General features: G+C 45.5%; 1 protein-coding gene across 1 annotated transcript in view; it reads left to right on the top strand.

Annotated features, from left to right (window-relative positions):
- Nucleotides 1-26881, top strand: part of LOC126291938 (uncharacterized) — a 136618-nt gene that overhangs the window by 35696 nt on the left and 74041 nt on the right. The window contains exon 2 of the mRNA XM_049985661.1: nt 14280-14471. Within this exon, the coding sequence (XP_049841618.1) occupies nt 14280-14471 (192 nt within the window). The remainder of the gene's footprint in view (nt 1-14279; nt 14472-26881) is intronic.

Below are 26881 nucleotides of genomic sequence, written 5' to 3' on the forward strand. Positions count from 1 at the left end.
TTTCCCCATCTTTCTGTCACTGCCACAGCGTCACTCTTCTGAACGCCCCTCCAGATGGGCTCTGAATAAGGCTGATTGGGACTTATTTACATCTGTCGCAGTGATCGCACCTCCTTCCACTGATCCGATTGATGCGGTGGTTCAGTCGGTCACCACCAGCATCGTTTCTGCGGCGGCATCTGCGATTCCCTGTACATCCGGGTCACCTCGGCGGAGGACTGTGCCGTGGTGGTCGCCCGAGATCGCAGAGGCGATTCGAGATCGCCGGCGGGCTCTTCAGCACCATAAGCGGCACCCGTCGTTGGAGACCCTCATTGCTTTTAAACAGTTCCGCGCCCGAGCCCGACGCCTTATTCGCCAACGGAAGCAGGAGTGCTGGGAACGTTATGTTTCCACCATTGGCGTCCGTACCTCTGCATCGCAGGTTTGGGCCAAGATTCGGCGACTCCAAGGCTATCGGCCACCTGTCTCTGTCCCTGGGCTTTCGCTGAATGGAGCAGTGTGCACCGACTCCGACACGATTGCGGACCGGTTAGCAGAGCATTTTGCTCAGTGTTCCGCGTCAACGAACTACCCGTTGGCCTTCCGCTCCCGGAAAGAGCGGTTGGAAAGTCGGAGGCTTTCCTTTCACACGCGCCACGCGGAGTCGTACAATGCTCCTTTCAGCGAATGGGAATTCCAGAGCGCACTTTCTGCTTGCCCTGATACGGCTCCTGGACCAGACCGCATTCACAGCCAGATGCTGAAACACCTCTCAGTGCCTTGCCAGCGACGCCTCCTAGATATTTTCAATCGCGTCTGGGTCGAGGGTGTTTTCCCGTCTCAATGGCGGGAAAGCATAGTCCTCCCCGTATTGAAACCTGGCAAGAACCCGCTGGAGGTGGACAGCTATCGCCCCATAAGCCTCACCAACGTTCCTTGCAAGTTGCTGGAACGTATGGTGAGCCGGAGGTTGAGTTGGCTCCTCGAGTCTCGGGGCCTTCTGGCTCCGTCTCAGGGTGGGTTCCGTAAAGGCCGCTCTGCCGTCGATAATCTGGTCTCCCTGGAGTCTGCCATCCGTACAGCCTTTGCGCGCCGCCAACATCTGGTTGCCGTCTTCTTCGACATGCGGAAGGCATATGATACGACTTGGCGCCATCACATCCTGGCCACACTTCATGGGTGGGGCCTTAGGGGCCCGCTCCCGATTTTTATTCAGAATTTTCTTTCGTATCGTTCCTTCCGCGTGCAAGTAGCTGCGTCGCATAGTTCCTCCCGGGTCCAGGAGAACGGGGTCCCACAGGGGTCTGTCCTCAGTGTGTCCCTGTTTTTAATTGCCATCAATGGGCTCGTTGAGGCGGTGGGGTCGTCCGTCGCGGCTTCTTTATATGCGGACGACTTCTGCCTATATTACAGCTCCAGTGGCATCGCCGCTGCTGAACGGCAGCTGCAAGGTGCCATCTGCAAGGCGCAGTCATGGGCTGTAGCGCACGGCTTCCAGTTTTCGGCCGCGAAGACCTGCGTTATGCATTTCTGCCAGCGTCGCACGGTTCACCCTGAGCCGCGCCTTTACCTTGACGGTGAACCTCTTGCTGTGGTCGCGACGCATCGGTTCTTGGGACTGGTATTCGATACCCGGTTGACTTGGCTGCCCCATATTAGGCAGCTGAAGCAAACATGCTGGCGGCACTTAAACGCTCTCCGTTGCTTAAGCCACACCAGGTGGGGTGCCGACCGGTCCACCCTCCTCCACCTATATCAAGCGCTGATCCAGTCCCGCCTTGATTATGGGTGTGTGGCGTACGGTTCTGCCTCGCCTTCAGCATTGCGATTGCTGGATCCCATACACCACTGCGGGATCCGCCTCGCCACGGGAGCGTTCCGGACAAGCCCCGTCGACAGCATACTTGTGGAGGCTGGTGTCCCTCCATTGCGGTTCCGGCGTGACCGCCTTCTGGCCGCCTATGCCGCGCACGTTTATAGCATGCCAGGGCATCCAAACTACCGTCTCCTGTTCCCGCGCTCGATCGTCCATGTTCCAGACAGGCGGCCCCGGTCAGGGTGTCCCATTGCGGTTCGCCTCCGGGACCTTCTCCGTGGCCTTGACTTTTTTCCTCTGCCGCCTGTTTTCCGGGCCAATCTCCGTCTGCCCCCGTGGAGTGTGCCCCGACCGTGCCTTCGGCTCGACTTGGCACAGGGTCCGAAGGTCTCAGTGCCTCCGGAGGCCCTCCGCCGCCGCTTTCTTTCCATCCTGGCCGAGTTTCCGAACGCGGCGGTGGCCTACACCGACGGTTCGGTGGTCTCTGGTCACACTGGTTACGCTCTCACTCTACGGGGTTATTGTGAGCAACGGTCATTGGCAGCTGGCTCCAGTGTATACACTGCCGAGTTGGTTGCCATCTATCGTGCCCTAGAGTTTCTCCGCTCCCGCTCAGGTGAGTCCTTTGTCATCTGTAGTGACTCCCTGAGCGGTTTACGAGCTCTTGACCAGTGTTTCCCTCGTTCCCGTCTGGTGATGGCCATCCAGGAGTCCCTCCATACTCTCGTCCGTTGCGGCCGCTCTGTCACCTTTGTTTGGTCCCCGGGTCACGTCGGCATCCCGGGTAACGAGCGGGTTGACGAACTGGCGAAACAGGCGGTCAGTTCCCCGGCCATGGAGATCGGTTTTTTAGAGAGTGACGTCCGATCCGTATTGCGGCAGAAGGTCCTTGCTGCTTGGCGTGATGAGTGGCGCACCCTGCCCTCTCCCAACAAACTTCGGGCAGTCAAGGAGACAACCAGTGTGTGGCGCTCCTCCATGCGGGGGTCTCGCAAGGACGCTGTCGTCCTCTGCCGGCTCCGCATAGGACATACCCGGCTCACGCACGCGTATCTCCTGTGCCGTGACGACCCGCCTCTCTGTCGCTGCGGATTGGCCCTGACTGTGGTACACGTCTTACTAGACTGCCCACTTTTAACTGCCCTCAGGCAGACGTTCGCGCTGCCTGATACACTCCCTGCTCTTTTAACCGATGACTCTACTATGGCTGACTTAGTTCTCCGTTTTATTCGAGCAGGGGGTTTTTATCATTCAATATGAGAGTCCCTTTTTATTTTTTTATTTTTTTAGTGTCGACTGTGGCTTTTGGCCTGGGGTTTTAGTTTGTGGTGTTTTAATGTGTCCCTTGGTTGTTGGCCTTTCCAGTTTTATTTTCATGGTCGGCCAATGACCGTCGCACTCTGTGTGTCTTTTAATCTCTTTTCTCTGGTCTTCGTCTATGTCTTTCTTGTACTGTATCGTCCCTTGTCGTCTCCGTTATGTGTTTATTGCTTGTTGGACTTTTCTTCGTATATTATTATGGTTGTGGAACAAGGGACCGATGACCTAAGTCGTCTGGTCCCTTTAACCCCCACAAACCAACCAACCAACCAAACTCTTGGTTTGTGGATGAAATCAGTTTTACATTCAAAAACGTCGAAACTTCTACAGCAAGGTGATGTACTCCATGAGCAAAGCACATCACAGGAATCAAATTTGGTTAAAATACTCGGTGGGCTTTTGCTGCTTTGATCAGACAGGGAGCAGCATTTGAAATGCACAAACACCCTATCATCTGCAGAAGATTTGGGAAATATTTTTCCCATAGCCTCATTCACAAATCTGGTGATAGTAGAATGATTTACTTTTTCAAGTTCTTTGCAGGCTGCTAAATAGGAAACAGGAGGCTCTTCTTTTAAAACACTAGCAATTAAATTTGCAATGTAATGCCACAAGTATGTCTAGTTTCGTCAACTGAAATAAAGATTCTGCTATCCTCAAGTTCATTCCGTATTTCTTCCAGAACATTTACGTAAATTGTCGATAAATAATTTTCACGCAATGTTGATTGATTTGGTACATTCTGATTTATGCAATACTAGTGCAGGAAGCCTTTGAGGATAGGGTTTGTAAGTTTATGAAGAGGAACATTTGGTTACCTTCGGGCAAATCCCTGCTACTGCAACTTGCTGTTGTCAGAAATTGTTGTGGTCCTTTCTTCTGCATTCCTGTGATATGAAGACTTGGTCTTGACATGGTGGTCTGTTTGAAACATTTTTTGCATGAAATGTTTTTTCCCAGACTCGACAATATATAAAAATTCTGTCATATTTCAATGTTCCAGGATGGTCAGCTATCAACGAAACGACATTTGTTTTTTCGGGCGGCATGGCATGCAACACTACATGTTGTAAACATGTTCAGCTGTGTACAAGTAAATAGAAGGCTAAACTGAAACAATGGACGTGCGACCAAAAGCTTAATTTAATTGTTGCCAACACACATGGTATGACAGCAGTGGGGATTAACCAGGGTTGCGGGTGCAGGAGCATTGACTCTATCTTCTTGTTCCTGGTTCTGTTCCTGTTCTTCTGTAATGATTCCACTAGGCAGTGGCCTCTTGGTTAGCGATTACACGTAGTTCTAGGTCATGGTCAATCTGAGACATCAGGACTAGATGGAGTTAGACTGCCCATCTAAATTTTTAAAATATTGTAAATATAGTGAAAATATATATAGTCAATTGTTTTTAGTGCAATAACAGGTGAAATGGAGCCAAATATGCAAATGCATAGACATCATGCAAATGCATATAATCCAGTCTCTACTGATGAGCTTGTACTGCAACACATGGACTATATTCAAGTTAAGTATCCAGTTAAAGTAAATAAAGAACTGTGTTAATCCACGTGTGCATATGTGTGGTAGAAAGAGAATACCAGCCACCCATAACAGCATCCTCTCGCTTGCTTGCTTGCAGTACAGGACTCTACACCCTGTACATTAAAAACTGTCGGAGGCTTGCATAACCACAAACTGAAAATACACACAAACAGGACTAAAATAATGGTAGTAGATAAATCAAACTGGCAAATAAAACCATACATTAAGATAGAAAATAAAATGCTAATGCAAGTAAATTAGTTTTGCTACTCAGGAAGAACAATAACAAAGTGTAATGGATACCAAAAGAAGAATTGCAATGACTAAACAAGCATTCAGAAATAGAAGTAGCTCATTAGCAAACAATCACCTTAATACAGAAACAATAAAACACTTACATGGAGTATTTTAAGCTCTGGTTGTGATGGGTAGACTGGGGAAATGAGGAAAGAAAAAATTATAAGCAATGAGAACGTGGATATGGAGAAGAGGCACAATGACATTCTGTACTGAACAAACAATTTGATGGACAAACACTGAAAGAAATTTAAGATAGGATATTAATATGATACATCGAATTAGATTCCAATTAATTTACGTTTTCTTCTGTGTAACAGCCTTGGAAGGAAGGAGGAAAATCAGGAGCTAGGCCCAGAATGTCCATATTATGAAGTTTTATCAGTGGAATGAATCACAGTAAATAAACACACAAATTAATATCACTGTTTTAACACTTTTGCTATTTTGTGAGACATTTTTCCAACCATGCTTACAGAGTATATACAACTTACCAGACTTCGTGAGCATATAGCATAATAATAAAGAACTTTCAAAACTGAACTGTCAAAATATCTGACAAAAACTTACTTTTCGGAACCATAAGAACTGTAATATTTACCATGACATAACAGAAAGACTTTGCTATAGATGCAGTATGGTCATCACTTCCAACTACATTTCACTTGATAATAGCAATAAGTCGAAGCAGGGCTGTCATGTAAAATATTAAAGAATGTATCACCGTATTGCAACTGCTGTGAGACATTCATTTCCATAATGTCTTACATCAATCTATACTATACAGCAGGCCCAACAGAACATAAAAAAATATTGGAGAATGTCTGATTTCATACACAGGCTGTAGTGTAATGCGGCAACAGTATGTGTCCTTTGTAATAGGTAATTATACTTAGATTGTGCTTGCTATGACAAGTGAACAGGCAATGGTGATCCTGTTGTATGACCACCTTGTGCACTTAGTTCAGATTACTGGACACACACAATATTAGGTTCTTCAGTTACAGAGTGTAATTAATGTGTGAAAAGAGTTTCTCAAGAGTTTTGCAAGATCGTTGCTAAATGCAAGACAGGGAAAGCAGCAACACTGCATAGCTTTTATTAAAATTGGTGAAATGGCTGTCAACCAGATAATTTAAAATGAGCAGAATGGAAAAATAGAAGTACATGTTTGAGTGGTATTTCCAAAAAATAAATGTTTTGGATAATACAAGGTCTCCCAGAATGTGTACCCTGATTTAAAGTGGTAATGTGAGGATGCGTGTTCGCACACGCACACGCGTGTGATCATTTAGGTTTCACTCATATGTAATGTCATTTAATGCATCATTGTGAGCACTGCTAGTGATGTGCCAAATACCGAAATAGAGTACTATCTCGGGCCACTTATTTTCGAAGATTTAAGGGGTGACACTTTTAACAATTTGAATAGCCTATGTCTAACAGAGATGTAGCATATACCTTGGCACAAGTCTCACGGAGTAATGTCTGGTGATTGTAGTGGCTGTTGGACTGGACCATCCCTTCCACTAAACCAATATGGAAATTCCTCATCCAAAGACTCCCAGACCTGTGTTGCCCAATGAGGTGGTTCTGCTTTCAGTTGTAAGATAACATGGGGCTGCATCTCCAGGAACTAAAGTATAACATAATTCTGACACGTATCCAAGTACATAGTACCAGTAACAAGTATTTCGCAGAAAAAGAGCAGGCCGATGACTTTATCAGATATTAGTAAACCCCATACATTTGTCTTCAGGCTATCCCTTGTGTGTTCCTTCCCAAGCCTTGACTTTTCATTAGCCCAATTATGTACATTATGTTTATTTGGAGTGCCACGTAAATGTTTCATCTATAAATACTATTTGCTTTAAGAAATTTTCATTGTTATCGATATGGAACTATATGTTGACAAATTCTATTCGTTGTTCACGATCACACGGTTACAGTGAATTGCAAGTTTTGAATTATATATGCATACATTTGCAACTTTGTGTTTAACACTCTGTGTACAGTGGTTTTCGGTACCTGGAGGTGACGTGCTGTTTCTGTCACTAATTTGGATTGAGATCATGTAAACACTATCTGGATGTTATGGGCAAACTACAGATGTTGAAGATCACTTTTGCTATACTTCCCTTAAACTGGGAGGGAATTTACATCCATTCCTTGATCAACTTGACATCTGGTTACAGTTAACCATAAGTTGTTCAGCACCTTCGATGCAATGTGATTGGCTATTTTGCCTCGTACAGCCAAAATACACAGTGTGCTTTTTCCTTCAGAGGATACCTTTTTATGCTGTAACAGTTGATTTGCCAGGGAAATTTCAAATTTTACATAAAATGACATTGTTTGTATAATATATTTACTTAATCACTAATGATGATGCTTTGTCAATAAAAACAAAACAGGTCAGATGTAACACATCCCTTATTTGCTGTCAATTTAAGAGAGAAAAATGAAATAATTGATATAAAACAATGTTAATGAAATTGATTTAGTAGGGCTACAACAAGGCCACAATAAAGTATCCTTCAATACTAAGAAACCTGATACTAGGTGCATATTTAAATATTTGACAGATGTTGGTGTTGGTTGTGTTCTTCTCCAACAGAGCTTAATGGCCACGAGTACGAATAAAATAGCATTTAAATAGATGTGTATAAGAAGATAATTAACCAGAAACAGTCTAATGCAGCACCTGATTTAATCAAAATTGTCACACACTCACAAAATATACTGGTGTCCTGGGGCAAAGGGTTAATAACATGAAGTAGCAAATATTGTTTGCCATCTTCTATAAGTTCCTGAAAACTATTTTTGTGGTCAGCCTGAAAGCGATGGGAACATGCTGGCCATAGTTTCCTATCTCGCAAGTCCATGTTGTTCTTTTGCTGACTGAAAGAAATGTTTCTATTCTCAATTTACTCAACAGGATCAGGAATTGTGTTCATAAATGATAGTTTTGAGTTCTAATTGATCGATATGTTGGATAAACTTTCACACGCACAACATAGTAATACAATATTCCTGATAGTGATGAAGTGTCTATCATAAACATTACTATAAGCAGTTCAGAGGAGACCTCTATGGTAAGTTTCCAACAAATGGTCTTTCGTCCTGACTTCTAATAATCTAAGTTAGTTGGTCACCACAAAAGTGGAAAATAATTTCGCACTTGCCATGCAGTTTGGTATCATTACGGGTGGCACACACAGTTACTTCCACAAAATTTAAGTGATCCAGGACAGTGTACAGTCCTCACGAATTCAGTTTCTATTTCTACTGAGGCAGCGCAAGTGACACAAACCGATTCATAACTGGATGTGTAGTGAAGTCTCTTCAAAAATCTAAGTGATCCAGGATGGCGTACCATTCTCGTGAGTTCGCTTTCTATTATTACTGAAAACTTACATATAGCGTCCGACACTGTTTGTGCCCTGTGCACAAAGGTTTTAAGTACACTCATGGCCTGGGATGGGTGATGGCAACTTGAAGAATGCAAATACAAATCAGTGTGAGTGGGGTTTTGAGGATTTTGAGGAAAGAGCACTCGAATCAGTGGTTTGTAAACCAACTGTTTTTTGGAGATACTTCAATGACACTTTGATAGTGTGGCCCTACGGAGAAGAAAAGTTAATCAAGTTTTTTCATCATTGTAACTCCGTTCATGAGAATATTCGATTTACTATGGAACTAGAGAAAGATGGCTGCCTTCCATTCCTGGATGTTTTGGTTAAATGGAAGTGACAGCACGGTGGGACATTCTGTCTACCATAAGCCCACTCACAATGATTTGTATTTGCATTCTTCAAATTGCCATCACCCATCCTAGACCACGAGTATACTTATAACCTTTGTGCATAGAGCACATACAGTGTTGGATGCAGAGAATTTGCCTAAGGAACATGCACATTTGAGGACAGTGTTCAGAGACAATGGGTACTCGACCCGGCAAATTAATAGGGCCTTCTCAACTAGAGCCAGGAACTGGGAAGTGGATAAAAAGGAGAACGCGCCAGCCAAGTCCCTAGCTTTTCTTCCCTTCGTTGAAAATATCTCCTTCAAGATAGCGAGGATTCTTAATAATTTTGATGTGATAGTGGTTTTTCGTCCACCTTATGAGATTTCGGATTTGCTGGGATTGGTGAAAGATATGTTACTGCAGAGGGTGTCAGTTTACAGAATACTGTGTCAATATGGTATGGCGTATATAGGACAGGCAACGTGTACAGTGGAGGAGCGTTGTACAGAACATCAATGTTGCACTCACCTACTGCAACCCAGTAAGTCTGCAGCTGCGGAACATTGTGTTTCTAACGGACATTCAATGGAGTATAACAAAACTTCGATTTTGGCCACAGCAACAACTTTTTGGGACTCCATTATCAAAGAATCTGTTGAAATATGCATTGCGGGAAATGTAATGAACTGTGACAGTCGTTACCAATTGAATAACGAATGGAATCCCATCACCTCTGGAATTCACTAGAGTCGAAGATGCCAGAAGACTTCAATAGCTGTGGCCATCGACAATACCGATGGCAGCTGAGTATTGCAGTTCCACCAGTGAGGACGCTGTCGCTGGACCGTGTGGCCCTCCTGTCTCCGCGACTGCAATGCATGTGCGGCAGTACTATCAGTACACTATATAAGCTGGAACAGAATGTCTTCGTCAGTCCTCATTCAGCTCACCTGAAGAGAGCGCGCAGTTTACGACGATATGGAGAAATGTAGCACCCTGAATAGGTTAGGCGTGCATAACACGCCGGTAGCGGCTACAAGAGTAGCGGATTACGTGTGGAGTGCACATGGGGGTTTTTTACGTTAGAGAATTCCCTCCCTAGGCCCAAGAAGACGTCTCCTGAGACGCGGCAAGGTAGGAGCAGGCAAAATGCAACAGGTAATAACAATATTAATGTGCTAATAGTAAAATGCAGGAGCGTATATAGAAAGGTCCCAGAACTTCTCTCATTAATAAACGGTCACAACGCCCATATAGTACTAGGGACAGAAAGTTGGCTGAAACCAGACGTAAACAGTAATGAAATTCTGAACTCAAATTGGAATGTATACCGCAGAGACAGGCTGGACAGTGAAGGGGGAGGCGTGTTTATAGCAATAAGAAGTGCGATAGTATCGAAGGAAATTGACGAAGATCCGAAATGTGAAATAATTTGGGTGAAGGTCATGATTAAAGCAGGCTCAGACACGGTAATTGGATGTCTCTATAGGCCCCCGGGCTCAGCAGCTATTGTGGCTGAGCACATGAAGGATAATTTGGAAAATATTTCGAGTAGGTTTCCCCACCATGTTATGGTTCTGGGTGGTGATTTTAATTTGCCGGATATAGACTGGGAGACCCAAACGTTCATAAGGGGTGGCAGGGACAAAGAATCCAGTGAATTTTTTTTAAGTGCTTTATCTGAAAACTACCTTGAGCAGTTAAACAGAGAACAGACTCGTTGCGATAACATATTAGACCTTCTGGTGACAGACAGACCCGAACTATTTGAAACAGTTAGTGCAGAACAGGGAATCAGCGATCATAAAGCGGTTACGGCATCAATGATTTCAGCCGTAAATAGAAATATTAAAAAAGGTAGGAAGATTCTTCTGTTTAGCAAAAGTGACAAAAAGCAGAATACAGGGTACCTGACGGCTCAACACAAAAGTTTTGTCTCAAGTACAGATACTGTTGAGGATCAGTGGACAAACTTCAAAACCATCGTACAATATGCATTAGATGAGTATGTGCCAAGCAAGATCGTAAGAGATGGAAAAGAGCCACCGTGTAAAACAACAGAGTTAGAAAACTGCAGCAGAAGCAAAGGGAACTTCACAGCAAACATAAACATAGCCAAAGCCTTGCAGACAGACAAACAAACAAAAATTACGCGAAGCGAAATGTAGTGTGAGGAGGGCTATGTGAGAGGCGTTCAATGAATTCGAAAGTAAAGTTCTATGTACTGACTTGGCCGAAAATCCTAAGAAATTTTGGTCTTAGGTCAAAACGGTAGGTGGATCAAAACAAAATGTCCAGACACTCTGTGACCAAAATGGTACTGAAACAGAGGATGACAGACTAAAGGCCAAAATATTAAATGTCTTTTTCCAAAGCTGTTTCACAGAGGAAGACTGCACTGTAGTTCCTTCTCTAGACTGTCGCACAGATAACAAAATGGTAGATATCGAAATAGACGACAGGGGGATAGAGAAACAATTAAAATCGCTCAAAAGAGGAAAGGCCGCTGGACCTGATGGGATACCGATTCGATTTTCGAGTACACGAAGGAACTTGACTCCTTCTTGCAGTGGTGTACCGTAGGTCTCTAGAAGAGTGTAGCATTCCAAAGGATTGGAAAACGGCACAGGTCATCCCCATTTTCAAGAAGGGACGTCGAACAGATGTGCAGAACTAGACCTATATCTCTAACGTCGATCAGTTGTAGAATTTTTGAACACGTATTATGTTCGAGTATAATGACTTTTCTGGAGACTAGAAATCTACTCTGTAGGAATAAGCATGGGTTTCGAAATCGTGTGAAATCCAGCTCGCGCTATTCGACCACAAGACTCAGAGGTGGGTTCCCAGGTAGATGCCATGTGTCTTGACTTCCGCAAGGCGTTTGATAGAGTTCCCCACAGTCGTTTAATGAACAAAGTAAGAGCGTATGGACTATCAGACCAATTGTGTGTGATTGGATTGAGGAGTTTCTAGATAACAGAACGCAGCATGTCATTCCCAATGGAGAGAACTCTTCCGAAGTAAGAGTGATTTCAGGTGTGCCGCAGGGGAGTGCTGTAGGACTGTTGCTAGTCAAAATATACATTATTGACCTGGTGGATGACATCGGAAGTTCACTGAGGCTTCTTTAGTGTTTAGAGAGGTTGTAACAGTGGAAAATTGTACTGAAATGCAGGAGGATCTGCAGCGAATTGACGCTTGGTGCAGGGAATGGCAATTGAATCTCAATGTAGACAAGTGTAATGTTCTGCGAATGCATAGAAAGATAGATCGCTTATCATTTAGCTACAAAATAGGTCAGCAACTGGAAGCGGTTAATTCCATAAATTATCTGGGAGTACGCATTAGGAGTGACATAAAATGGAATGATCATATAAAATTGATCGTCGGTAAAGCAGATGCCAGACTGAGATTGATTGGAAGAATCCTTAGGAAATGCAATCCGAAAACAAAGGAAGTGGGTTACAGTACCCTTGTTCGCCCACTGCTTGAATACTGCTCAGCAGTGTAGGATCTGTATCAGATAGGGTTTATAGAAGAGATAGAAAAGATCAAACTGAGAGCAGTGCGCTTCGTTACAGGATCATTTAGTAATCGCGAAAGCGTTACGGAGATGATAGATAACCTCCAGTGGAAGACTCTGCAGGAGAGACGCTCAGTAGCTCGGTACGGGCTTTTGTTGAAGTTTCGAGAACATACCTTCACCGAAGAGTCAAGCAGTATATTGCTCCCTCCTACGTATATCTCGCGAAGAGACTGTGAGGATAAAATCAGAGAGATCAGAGCCCACACAGAAGCATACCAACAATCCTTTCCACAAACAATACGAGACTGGAATAAAGGGGAGAACCGATAGAGGTGTTCAGGGTACCCTCCGCCACACACCGTCAGGTGACTTGTGGAGTATGGATGTAGATGTAGATCGGCTGCAAGCCCAAAATCTTTTCGAACAGTGTCATTTTACGTTTTGAGTCTTAAAGCACAATTTTTGTCTAGGAATGTGTTGTATAATTTCGTTATGAGGGTTTTACTCATTTCCACTTTTTTAAAGTCAAGTTAATCCCGTTTTATTAGCAGAGGCTATAGTCAAAACAAATAGTAGCACTTGCACACTTCACAATTTTGAAATATATTTTTATTTTTTTTTAAATTTATGAAACCCTTCTTCTTTCACTAGAATTGTCCTTTGCAGCTCTCTCCACTTTTGCAAAACTTCACGAAAATATCTTTATAGAAATTTCTCTGTGGTTTCATGTTCTGGCAAATCTGGTGTAAACTGCAGTGTAATGTCTGCAAATACAAACTTCAAAATTATCAATGAATGAAACAACTCCCAGACAAAAAACTCTTTTCTGAGAAAATCAGAAGTTCCATTTATTCTCTGAGAGGGACACACACAGATATGGTTCTCAAGATGGCACATGAACAACTACAAAACTATGTTCATTTGAAACAGCAAACATAAATATTTATTAGAAAATTGGTAGCACAAAACTCCACTCACTTTGTTATGTTCCTTGGTTATCTGTAGATCCTTCTGCCTCCCTTCATGCATGGACAGTGGCCAGGGATTGCATGCCAGCTATTCAGTTCTGCCAAGGCTCATTTTCAATTGCATGTGGCCCACCATCATGCTGCCTATCAGAGATTGCAAATAAAAGTTTGACAAATGCCAGTTCTATATTTGTGGAACTTGTGAAACCCCCAGAGAACAGCCAATCTTTCTCATTTATAATGTTTACACTAAGAATTTGTGCCCTCAATTTCAGAAACAACTTTCTGAAGCTAATAGGATACATGTTTTCCATTAACTATTTTTTAAGTTTCTGAATTTTGCCAACTCTGGATCCCAGAGAAGTTGTCTTCTTGGCGTTTCTTCTCCCACACCGCTTCATTCTTTCACTTTTTTCTTTTCCTCCTCGGAAATTGTCCATTTGGGCCTTCTGTTTCGTCATTTCTCTTGAAATCATTTTATACTGTTAACACTGCTTCTTAACTCTGTTCTATGATAGAACATCTGTGCCATAATTCCGACTTCTGCTGCATCCCTCTTTGCCCTGTCTACCCACTTAGATGTGGCCTTTAACCCCACAATGTAACTGATTAGCTATCCTTAGGTGTCTGGATAACTTCAGTCTCTTCTTCCTCACTGTATCTGTGATCTTGTCAGTGTACTTGTAGAGTTCTTCATTTTTCCTCTTCTTCCAAGTCCCAACATTAATCTTCTGTGGTCCAAGACTTTCCCACAGAATCTTCGTTTATTTTCGAGTTCTTGAATCTCTCCAGTTTTATTTAAAATAAGACACTCCGATGTGTGTAATCTTTCAGTTTCCACTACAGAGCTATAGTGTCCGATTTTGGCCTTGTATGATAACTCCCATTTGTTGTACGTGTTCTGTGTTAGCTTGTAGGCTAGGTCTAGTTTTCTGGCTGTTCCTTTGTTTGCCATTAACATTATTATTTACAAGATACTGTTACTCCCGGGTATTATTTTATAAGTGAAGAAAATTTTTCAAAGAGCGAGAAAGTGATGATGTAAACTCATTTTATTTTATTTTTATCTTTTTACAGATAATTTCTACAGCTGACCTTGCCAAGAGTATGAAGGAAGCACTGCTCAAATACCACAAAACTCACGAGGAGCGATATAAACTCTGTGTCCATGTCTCCGAGAGAGTGAAAGAGCTACCGAGTAACTCAGCCATGCATTTGGATTACTACATAATCTTGGCAGATCCGAGACAAGCTGATGCTGCAGATAAAGTGAGTTCAAAAAATTGACATCAACTGCATGTAAAATGCATGCTATCTTCACATGGTGTCTGAGTGATTAGCTCACTTGAATCATTTATTGAACAAGCTCTCACTTAACAGGACTGTTAAGAATTTGTCCTGATGTTTCAACTTCTTACATAAGAGTAAATCTTTGTGAGGAAAAGAAATGTATTTGACAATGGTGGTCAGTGGCCATGTGATATCTGATATTTCAGAGGGTAAATAGTACAGAGTAATAGCACATTACTGGACAGTTTCATAACACTATATTGTCGCTAACACTTTAAAGTGCATAATCCGACCACTGTCTCAATGGTGGTGACTTGAAGTGTCATGTTCAAATTTAATTAAGTACTTCACCTCATGGGAAATACACTAATAAAAAAAATCATAGCACCTAGAGGGAGCTTTGTGACATAAATGAAAGTTGGTAGGTATGTTTCTACATCTGAAAGATGATGTCTTCAAATTTCATACCAACCGCATAAGAGGGCATTAGTAGTGCCGCTATGAGGATTCAAAGAAAGTTTTTTTCAAATACTTGCTGTAACAATCTTGAGCATTAGTTACCTTTGAGATTGGATCTGGTGAATTGAGATTAGTCAAGAATGTCTTTTGAGATTAGTCAAGAATGTCTTTTAAGGCGACAAAGATGCCATTATCAACACCTCAGTGAGTTTGAACGACATTGTGTAATAGAGCTATGAGAAGCTGTATGTTCCTTCTGTGATTATTGCAAGAAGGCTTTGCAGGAATGTAACTACTGTACATGACTGGTGGCAGCAGTGGTCACATAAAAGAAGAACAGGAAGAAGACTGGGCTCTGGACAGCCACATAGCACTTCTGAGAGGAAAGATCATTGTTGGGCGTGTGGCTCTGGTGCTTTGTACTGCATCTACGGCAACAATTTGAGCAGCAGTTAGGATGAATTGCTACAAATCAGTTACTTCAAGGACAGCCCAGAGCCAGATGTTCTGTAGTGTGTATTCCAGGACTCCAGTATGGCAGTAAGAGTACTTTCGTTGTTATCCCACACACCCTGACTGCAAATTTGTGTCAGTCTAGGGTGTTTTCTAGCAGGATAATACTGGTCACATGCTGCTGTTGTAACACAACGTGCTTTACAGTGGGTCAATGTGTTGCCTTAGCCTGCTCCATTACCAGGTCTGTCTCCACATATGGGTCATCATCGGACAACTACTGTACAGTCATCCACAAACAGGTTCAACCATCTCTATACTGACTGAGCAAATGGAACAGGCATGGAACCCCATTTCCCAAACTGACATCCATCACTTGCACAATACAATGCATGCACATTTGCCTGCTGGTATTCAACATTGTGGCAGTTTAACCGATTATTAATGTACTAGCTTTTCACATTTGCAATAGCTTATCTCACACTTACATTGGCCTTTGATCTTACAGTGTTAATCACTTACATAGTTACCTAGTCAAATGTATTCCCAAAATTTCTTTAGTTTATGTTAAATATTTTTTTGATGCTGTGAATTTTTTCCTATTGGTGTATGTATGATGCTGCTGTTGTGCTGTAGTACATGGTGGTGTTCAGACATAGGTAAAATGTATCTGAATACACACACAGTATTGTGGTTTGATGGACACTTAGACTGGGGTTTGGAGCCAATTCTAATGCACCATCAAAATAAAAGGGTTGTCATCAATTTTGTTAGACAGGCTCATCTGTAATTAAAAAAAATGTACAAGGAGGATTAGTCTAAGTGAATTTACTTCTGACACAGTGGGTACTTTTTTTCTGGATGAGCAGGAATGTAACTGCTGTACATGATTCCGTCTTTGCAAACAGATAGGAAAGCACAAGTGGACAGATTAAGAGTAAAACAAAATGCGTGAATAGTAACAGTCAACTTTCAACCCAAATGTGTGTTTAGCAATTAAAAGAAATGCTGCTTTGAGCTGTGAATGTCCTGTGTGGAAAGGTGCGAGAAATTATGGGTGAAACATAGATGACTTTTACTGAAACAGGGAATTTCTTCAAAGCAATGCAGTGTGCAGATTTTACACTAGTCATTGTTTCAGTGGCAGAGAAAAATGGCAAACACACACACACACACACACACACACACACACACACACACACACACACACACACACACACACACATGTTCCACACCGAGGAGGATCCCCTCTTTTGTTGTCTATGGAATGAATAATTTAATCTAAACATGTGCAAGACACAGTGTAAGATCAACAGCAAAGTATCCATAAAATAAAACAGCCAACCCAAGGAGTCACCAAAGAGGTCAGCCAAATGTATAAAGATCACAACAGTACCCATTACAAGAGTGGCTGAGAAAAATGTAAAACATAAAGAAATATGTGTGCCAAGCTACAAGACCACTCAGTGCTCATTTTGTTGCAAATGCTTGATGATGCCCCCTGCAAGGTACAAAATTGTTGGACATCTGTCTTAAGGAAGCTCTATATATCTCCCCCCCCCCCCCCAGGCTATTACAAAATATTTAAGCAAAAGCAAAAGGAAAGGGGAGACATTCACAAACTTGGCTGATGAAATAGCTTCCAGCCTATGGTGAAATGTAAATGGATTCAGGGCATATGAAGATGTCTGTATCTGCAGGAAACCCACTTCAAAGAGAGTAACCACCAAGGAGCTGACATCTCTTACGTCGGTACATGCTTGGTCAACACTCGAGCTCGGCCCTTGCTGCATTACTTCCTTTTCCATGATACTGGTGCATCTTTATAGTATTCATGTTTCCCCACTGCCTTTCCATTGGACTGTTTTCTTGGTGCCAACCGTGCTTAATTGTGGTCCACAATTTTGGACACTCATTTCTTTTTCTTCCAGCAGTTTGTAAAAAATTTCCACCTTGCAGTATATGGTCCCCTTTGTTGGGTTTGACCTACTGTTCCTCTTCCAAATTTTTCAGAAGTGCAGATCATGCAGGGAAGATCATCTAATGTGGTGTACATTTCACCTTTTGTGCATTTATATCTGTGCACTTTTCCTTTCTGGCAAAAGTAATATGCCCAAAACCCAACACAGTGGGGGATATCTCCTAACAATGCAGAGATTGCACTATTGGTACCTGTGCTGGGAACTCCCAGCATATGCCAAGGAGTATCTGCTGTCGAGGCAGGGTCTCAGGAGGGGCAGTGGTTATCGGGCCTGGAAACTGTGGCTATGGTTGGTTGACACCCTCGGGGAGAGCCTACATTCAGAGTGGGTGGCACCGCAGTGGATAACATGCATGTGAAGTGACTCAAGCTTTCTTCCTTTGATGGCCATATGGCCCCAGCAGTGTCTTCTGAGGGAAAGAATTACTACAATATTTCTTTCTCTGGTTACACCATGGGAAACATTTAGAGCTAAAAGACCAGGGGAGAAATATTTCCCACAATATTTATTTTGATCTGGACCAATGGGGATTCCTTTTTGACCACAGTGCCACTATTTTTTGTTGAACACCTTGAAAACAGCTTTGGGGAAATAACAGCTATTTTGAAACTGAAAAGTAGTTTAGTTCTTATTAAATTGGTATCCCCTGCTCAGTTGCAGGTGCTGCTCGCCTGTGACAAGCTGAATGACATTCCTTTAATTATTAACCCTGCCCCTCCTGTAACAGTCTCAATATGGCACAAGGTATCATCTTCCACTGTGGTCCTTTTACAGACCGATGACGAATTGCATGCCAATCTGGACTGACAAGATGTGCATTTTGTCCCTTGTGTCCAGAGGGGACCAAAGAATGACAGGCTTGATACTGGGGTCTTCATCTTAGCCTTTGAAGGCTATACATTGCCTGAAAAGGTCAGTGTGAAACTGTATGTTCCCCATTCCACACGGTGCTTCAGATATGAGAGATTTGAGCATGTCTTCACATTGTAATGCTAGCCCTGTCTGTGAATAGTGACATAAGATTCAGACGAATGCTTCCTGTGCCCCTCCTCTCCATCTGTATTAATTGCAGGGAGCACCATTCCCCTTGTTCACCGGACTGCTCAATCTTCCATAGAAAAAAGGAAATCAAAGAATACAAGACTTCTTGACCAACTCGTGTATCAGGAGAGAAGAAGAAAATAGTCATTTGCAACCTGTACGTATGACAATGACAATGACGTTGGCTGTGGCTATGACGATGTCATCCTCTCTAGTGATAGTACCCTCGCCCTACAATCCTCCTGTGTCAGGCACTCGGAGCTGCTCGGCTACACCTACTTCCCTGGTGGATGGAGACTCTCCTCAGTTTCCTCCACACCCCCTTTCAGAATGTTGACTCATTGCCCACTAGGGTGTCTATTCCCAACCCCTAGCCCATGGAGCAGCAGCCTCATTCAGCATATATCGTGAGGATGGGGTGCCTTGAGATGCTCACCTCCCATGATTCTGGTAATCTGCAACTGGACACAAGCCAGCAGCTGAAGGAGCTACAGTTTGCTGGTCATAGGGCTTTGTGTTCTTCCTCTGTCTCTGAAATTAGGCCAGACTTAAAAATCATCCAAGAAGCAGTACAGAAACAAGACCTCCACGACAGAGGAGGTTCCAGTGATGCCCGTACCATGCAAACTTCAACTCTTGCTACCCGCTGTGGCGCTGAGTCCTCCCCCACAGAACCTGCTTCCAAACCAATGCATATTGATGCTGTAACCTTGCAGTTGGTAGCAGCAGGTGGCCCTGGGCCTGACCTGCCTCCTTTGTCCATTCACGCCCTCAAAAGATACCAAAAGCGTGATTCTCCAGCAGACCCGTAGCAGTTTTTTTCCACCACCTCAGTGAGCTACAACATGTGTGTTTCCCCTGTTATCTGCAATTCCCTCCAGGAAACTTGGTTCACAGCACTGGAAACCCCCTAGCCTCAGCTGTTTGGTTATTTTAAGAATGGAGCTGATTGACACGGTGTTGGGAGGATTCGTACACACAGTCTAGACTGTATACGGCAAATGTATGACACTTGATAAAGCTTTGGAGCCTGTGACTATTCTGTTGGTACCTCCACCCATTTCATTGCAGCATACAGATCTCATTCGGCCATTTATCTTATCTTTTGCAGTCTCGATCTTCTTCTGTTCCTCCATGGGAGAGCCCGTAAAAAGCTGTGAGATAGCGGCCATTTTTTTGATTGTCATGTCCCTCCCTCAGCGTCTCTTGGTTGGGTGTCCACACCAGTTGGTTTCCAACAATGCTTTTCCTTTGCCGTTGCGCTCAGCACAGTGTCACGTGGAAGTATTGCTGAGTCTGTCAGAGCACAGACATTTTGTTGGCATCAGACTTGGCGATCCCATATTCCTCAGGATCCCACTGTCGGAAGACAGTACCTTTTTAATCTTCAGAAATTGCCGTGGCCATTAGAAACTGTAGATGGGCTATCCAATGCCATAAGTGGCATGTCGATGGAGCATCTAATTGCCTTTAAATGGCTATGTGCCCGGGTTCATCAAATAATAAAATGACAGAAACAAGAACAGTGTGTTGGTACCATTGGCCTGCGTACTGCTCCTTTACAGTTTTGGGCAAATTTTAGATGCCTCTGTGGACATCAGTCCCCCAACTGGTGTGCCTGGTGTCTCCCTGAATGGTGTTGTGTACTCTGTACCAGATGCTGTCACTGAACATTTTGCTCTGTTTTGTACTCAGGCCTCTGTGTCAAGGAATCGTCAGTCTGCATTTCATCTCCTGACACTCTGGGTGGAGTGAACTCGCTGATGTTTTATTACAGGTCATCTGGAGACATAACATGCTGTTCAAAGTGAATGGAAATTCCTCAGTACCATAACCTGTCACCATGAAACAGCTCCAGGGCATTCATAGCTGAATGCTCAAACACCTGTCGGTGGACTACGAATGTCACATCCTTTCCATTTTCAACTATATTTGGAGTGAGGATGAGTTCCCATATCAAAGCCAACAAAATGTGATCATCCCAGTTCTGAAAGCAGGTAAACAGTCCTTTGAGATGGGTAGCTATTGCTCAACTAGTCTCACTAATGATCTCTGCAAATTGCTTGAACTTGTGGTGAGTCTGTGGCTGTATTGGTACCTTGGGCCTGGGGGTTTTTGGCACTGTCCCAGAGCAGTTTTTGCCAAGGCCTTTCTCCTGTTGATAGATTGGTCTTTGTGGAGTGTGCTATCTGGTCAGCTTCTGCCCAGTGTCAACACTTTATCACTATCTTCTTTGACTTGCAAAAGGCTTATGACACCATATGGCATAATCACATCCTTGTTATCCTGTACGGTGGGATCTCCAGGACCTGTCTTGGTTGTTGTCTGGGACTTTTTGTCACACTGTATTTTCCAGGTTCATGGTGATGCCGTCCACAGTTCCCCCCCCCCCCCTCCCCCCCCACATACGAGGGGATGGGGTCCAGCAGGGCTGTGTGTAGTGTGTCCCCCTTTTTCTATTGGCTATCAATGGCCTAACTGCAGCTCTGGGGTCTAGAGTAAACCCTGTGTTTACTACTGCTCTTTATTGGTGGGTGTTGTTACACTGACTGCAGGATGCCATGCAAAAGGCACAGTCCTGGGCCCTCACCCTTGACATCCAGTTTTCAACTGCCAAGACAAGGGTTGTGCACTTCTGTCAATGTCATATTGTCCATCCACTACCCGAATTCTAACTCGGTGATGAATTGCTAAATGTACTGGAGTCTTATCACTTCCTGAGATTGGTCTTCAATGCCCATTTGACATGGATTCCCCATCTTCTTCAACATGCCGGCCATACTCGTCAACCCCCAGTGGGATCACGGTCCTTTCATGAGTGTGTGCGTGGTGAGCACGGGGCCCCGAGGTATTGCTGCCTTACTTCTTTCCTGTGCTGCATTTCCTTCCCCTTCCCCTCCTTTCCTGTCCTTGCTCCTCCCCCTCCACCATCTCCTCTCCCTGTCTTGGTGTCCTCGTTTATGTTGGCCACACTATCCTCCTTATTATGTTGGCTTCGCGATTTGGCTTTGTTGCGTAATTACATCACCCTTTCGGCATTCTCTGGTCCCCCTCCATTACCAAATTTCTATTCTGTAGTGTGAGCCACATGGGGAAGAGCACCTTACCTAGTGTCTCTGGCGTGTGCCCTCCTAGTTCCTTCCATCTTTTTCCTCCACGTCGTTTTTTGATGCTATGGTACATAGCCAGCACGGTAGCCAGCCCGTGTGGTGGGGTCGCTGTGCACCCTTTTGGTTGAGCCCCATGAAAACACAAGGATCACACTTCTGATACCTGAGCTGTGACCACCTCATGTAAGCCTAGGAGTGGTTGCTTGTCATCCTGGAGCATCAAAACTCCCCGCTGTGCCAGGTGGCCCTAGGTGTGTGTGGGTGGCACACGTGGGGAGAGCCCCTGATCAAAGTGGGTGGTATCTGGGCAGATGCTATGCAAATGAAACGCATATGGGTCCAGAACTCTGACCGTTCTTCTATGGCCGTATCTTTGAATGGAAATTATTCTTTTATTGCTTTTTCTTCTGCTCGTCCAGCCTTCCCTTCCAGGGCTACCCCTTGGGAGGTGGGTCAGGCTCATTGGCTAGGGGCGAAACCTTTCCCCCGCTATCTGGTTTGCAGCAGTACCGATGGTGATACTATCACCAATACCAAACCTTTATTTTTCGTAGAACACATTGAATACAAGTTTGGTGAAGTGCAGCTTGTGTGGTTAGACGCGGTTGGGTTCGTTGTTGATAAAAACTGCTTCAGCTGCCCTTTGTGCCTGTGACCATCTTGGCATAATTCCCATGTTAATTACCCCCCCACCAGTCTTCGATATGGTTCAAGGTGTAATTTTTCACAGAGATCTCATCCTTCAAATTGATGAGGAACTTACGGGCAGTCTAAGACGGCCGGGTGTTCATTTTGTTCAGCATGTTCTGAAGGGCCCAAAGGACAATCACATTGATACTGGTGCCTTTATCCTGGCCTTTGAAGGGATACCCTTCCTGAGAAGGTCCAGAATATTGTTTATCAATGTGACGTAAAGTCGTACATCCCACCACCTATGCGATGTTTTTTAAGTGCTTATGTTTCGAACACATCTTCCCACTGTTCGCAGGCACCCCTCTGTGGTGACTGTAGATGTCCACTCCATGATGGGAGTTCCTGTGTGTGTTAATTGTCATGGCATGTTAATTGTCATTGTCTCCACTTTCACCAGATTGCCCGGCTTATAAGAAGGAAAAGAAGATAAAGGAGCATAAGTCCCTTGACCGTATAACCTACACTGAGGCTCGTAAGAAGTATGCACATCTTCATCCTGTGTCAATGACTTCTAGCTATGCTTTAGTTACATCTTCACCCCTTCTTCCCCCTAGTGTCACACTTCTTCGGCATCTGCCGGTCAAGGGCACCCCTCCCGGGACCCCCCTTCCCGGCATCTTCCAGGCCAGAGGTCTGTGGGCCCCCAAGGTCACCCACTCTCTCTCTGTTCCAGATCTTGCTGCAGCTGGCTCCTTTTTGAAGCACAGCCCTCCTTGATCTTAAACAGAAAAGAAGAAGAAACGTAAGTCCTGGGACAAGGAGCCTCTGGTGTCACCAGAGGTTCCGTCCCCACATTCGCAATCTGACTCTGACCAGCTGTTAAATGATGTCGCTGCCTCCTTGTCGGTGGCGCATGTTGACCTGGTGGCATGACTGGCTTTAGCGTGTTCACCCCACATTTGAATCATCGTTCTGTGGTTATCCAATGGAATTGTAATGCTTATTACCATCACCTTCCGGAGTTCAAATCCCTTATTTCGTTTTACTCTGCAGCTTGTGTGGTTCTACATGAATCTCATTTTTCTCATTGATCACTCACCAATCCTCCGTGGTTTCCGTGCTTTGTCAAAGTAGTGTCAGCAGCCTGCAGGCCTCTGGTGGGGTTTTGTATGTTGGTCCTTACAGACATTGCTAGCGCATGGGTTTCTCTTCAAACTACATTCGAAGCAGTTGCTGTTACGGTCCACCTGAACTCTGAGGTCACAGTTTGCAATCTTTATCTTCCTCCTGACAGGACTCTTACACCTGCTGCCTTAACTGCCCTTCTTCAGCAACTTTCTCCTCCCTTCCTCCATCTTGGGGATTTTAATGCTCATCATCCCTTGTGGGGCATTGTATTTCCATCTAGTCGGGGTCTTCTCATAGACCAGTTTCTTGCAGACGACGTCTTGTGCCGTATTAATAATAGCTCCCCTACCCATTTCAATCCCGGTCATGGTACCTTTTGTGTCATTGATCTTCCTCTTCCTTCTCCCTCCCTCATCCCTTTATTACACTGGTCACCGCAAGACGACCTTTTCGATAGTGACCATTTCGCACTGATTATCTCGGACCCCCCCCCCCCCCTCCCGCTCCCCAATGGAAAGGTTACCTTCTTGGTCTTTCCATTGCACCGATCGGCCTCTATATACTGCACAGGTCGTTTTTTTCCCCTCTTCGTCAGGTTGTATTAATGACATCCTATGTGACGTGTCTGATGTGATTGTTTGCACAGCCAACCGTGCCATCCCACACTCATCTGTACCATTTTACCGCCGGTAAGTCCCGTGGTGGAGCATGGCCATTGCCACCTGTGATCGCAGTCGAGCTTTGCAACACCTTAAGAGGCACCCATCTGCTGCCAATCTTATTACCTTTAAACGCCTTAGCACCAAAGCCCATTACTTCATCAAACAGAGCAAATGGACATGTAGGGAATACTCTGTTTCTTCCCTCGGTTCTACTGTCCGTATTTCACGGGTATGGGCTGCACTTTGCTCTCTCCTAGGTTGCCATCGGCAGTCTGCCCTCCCAGATGGCCTTTGCATGGACCTGTTGATTCTCGCGGAACATCTTGTGACCCATTTTGCAACAGCATCAGCAGCAGCCTTCTATCCGGCTGCTTTCCTTAACCAGAAACAGCAGGCTGAAACTTCCGCCTTAAGTTTCACCCCTTGTCAGTCAGAAGTCTACAGCAAACCTTTTACTGAATGGGAACTTTCTTCCACCCTTTCTTCTTCTCATGATACGACCTCTGGCGCAGATTACATTCATAACCAACTGCTACAACATCTTAGTGCTCCACAACATCATCTTCTCCGGGTGCAGTCCGATGACGAGCTGAGAGCTGACTTGGAACGACGTGGTGTGCATTTTGTCCGTCGTGTGCACAGAGGACCCAAGACCAACAGGGTGGCCACCGGTGCATTTATCTTGGCCTTTGAGGGTGCTGTATTGCCTGAGAAGGTCAAGGTAATGGTTTACCGTTGTGACGTCAAGCCATACGTCCCTCCCCCGATGCGGTGCTTCCAGTGCTGGAAGTTTGGGCATATGTCCTCCCGTTGCCCATCCAGCGCCACATGTCGAGATTGCGGACGCCCCTCTCATCCCGATTCTCCATGTGCGCCTCCGCCTGTCTGTGTCAACTGTGGGGAACACCACTCTCCATGCTCGCCGGACTGCCCCGTTTTTCATAAGGAGCGGAAGATTATGGAATTCAAGACCCTGCACTGGCTTACTTATCGCGAGGCAAAACTGAAATTTGAAAGGTTGCATCCTGTCCCTCTTCAAACTTCTTATGCTGCAGCCATGTTATCGTGTCGCCTCCTCTGTGCCGCCTTCAGTGGGCCCTCAGGGCCGTACATCTTTGTCTGCCCCCCTCGTGTCTGGGGGCAAGCGTTCCTCTGTTGCCCCCTTAGCAGTTGGGGGCAAACCCCCTTCTGTCACTCCCCCCGCACATGCTTCGGGAGTGACATCTGCTCCAAAACCAGGGGGCTCGATCCCTCCCCCTCCCCCTCCTTCTCCGCCGGCGTCGTCTCTGCCGGCTCCTCTCTCGCGGAAGGGGTCCTTCGGGGCCCTCCCTTCTTCCGTTTCTTCTGCTACCCCGCTGGATGTCAGCCAGTGGCTGAAGGTTCCTCCACCTGCTGGTCGTAGGGCTTCTGCGTCGTCGTCAGCCTCCGACGCTCCTTCAGAGAAACTCTCCCAGCCCTCTAAGCCAAAGGACAGACGCGAGAAGGAAGAACGGAACGTGTCCAAGAAGGACGCTCTGTCAGTTTCAGTAGTGCCTGCTGTCAATAGTACTGGCTCTGGGGATGCGGTGGAGATCCTCGCCTCTGCCACGGATCTCGCCCTCACGGAACCCTCGGGGGCCTCTCCTATGGACACAGCTGACTCTCGCCCAGTGGCGGCTGTTGACTCTGCGGCACCGTCTGCCTCTTAGTCGCCTTCACCCCCTCCCAGTCCCTTCCTGCTTCCATTCTCCAGTGGAATTGCGGCGGTTATTTCCGCCACCTGCCTGAGCTCCGGATGCTTCTGAGTGTTTCCCCTGTTCTCTGCATTGCTCTTCAGGAAACTTGGTTTCCAGCAATGTGGACCCCTGCCCTTCGCGGTTATCGGGGATACTATAAGAACCGCACTGACTGTCAACAAGCTTCAGGTGGAGTTTGCCTTTTTGTTCACCACTCTGTCTGTAGCTCGCCAGTACCCCTTCTGACGCCTTTAGAGGCAGTCGCTGTCAGGATTGAGCTCTCGCCGGCTATTACTGTTTGCTCTGTTTACGTTCCTCCGTGTGGGCAGCTCCCCCGACATGTCTTGGCTCAACTCCCGCCGCCATTGCTGCTTCTGGGCGATTTCAGTGCCCACAACCCTCTATGGGGTGGGACTGTCTCCGATGACCGCGGTCGCGCTGTGGAGTATGTGTCGGCTCAGCTCGAGCTTAGCCTCTTGAACACCGGTGCTCCCACACATTTCAGTGTGGCCCATGGCTCGTTCTTGGCCATCGATCTCTCTCTTTGCAGCCCCGGACTTGTCCCATCCCTTCACTGGAGAGTGCATCCTGACCTGTGTGGTAGTGACCCCTGGTGGTCGCCGGAGATTGCTGAGGCTATTCGCGACCGTAGGTGGGCTCTCCAGCGTCATAAGCGGCACCCGTCTCTGGAGACCCTCATCGCCTTTAAGAAGCTCCGTGCCTTGGCCCGTCGTCTTATTGCACAGCGTAAGCAGGAGTGCTGGGAGAGGTACATTTCATCCTTGGGCTCCCGTGTCTCCCCGTCGCTCGTGTGGTCCCGCATCCGGCGGATTTATGGATACCAGACCCCTATGGGTGTCCCTGGAATCTCCCTGGACGGCGCTGTCTGCACGGACGCTGCCACCATTGCGGACCACCTTGCCACGCACTTTGCTACGAGCTCTGCGACTGCAACTTACCCTCCTGCCTTTCGCTCTCTAAAGGAGCGCGCCGAGCGGACGCCGTTATCATTCCACACACGTAGTTCTGCCCTGATACAGCGCCAGGACCGGACTACATCCACGCGCAGATGCTGAAGCATCTCTCCGGGGACTGCCAGAGACACATCCTCACCATCTTTAACCGCATTTGGAGCAACCGCATTTGGAGCGAGGGCGTGTTCCCGTCGCAATGGCGAGAGGGTGTTATCGTCCCCATCTTGAAGCC

The sequence above is a fragment of the Schistocerca gregaria genome, chromosome 9, assembly GCF_023897955.1.
Source record: "Schistocerca gregaria isolate iqSchGreg1 chromosome 9, iqSchGreg1.2, whole genome shotgun sequence".
NCBI classification, from domain to species: Eukaryota; Metazoa; Arthropoda; class Insecta; order Orthoptera; family Acrididae; genus Schistocerca; species Schistocerca gregaria.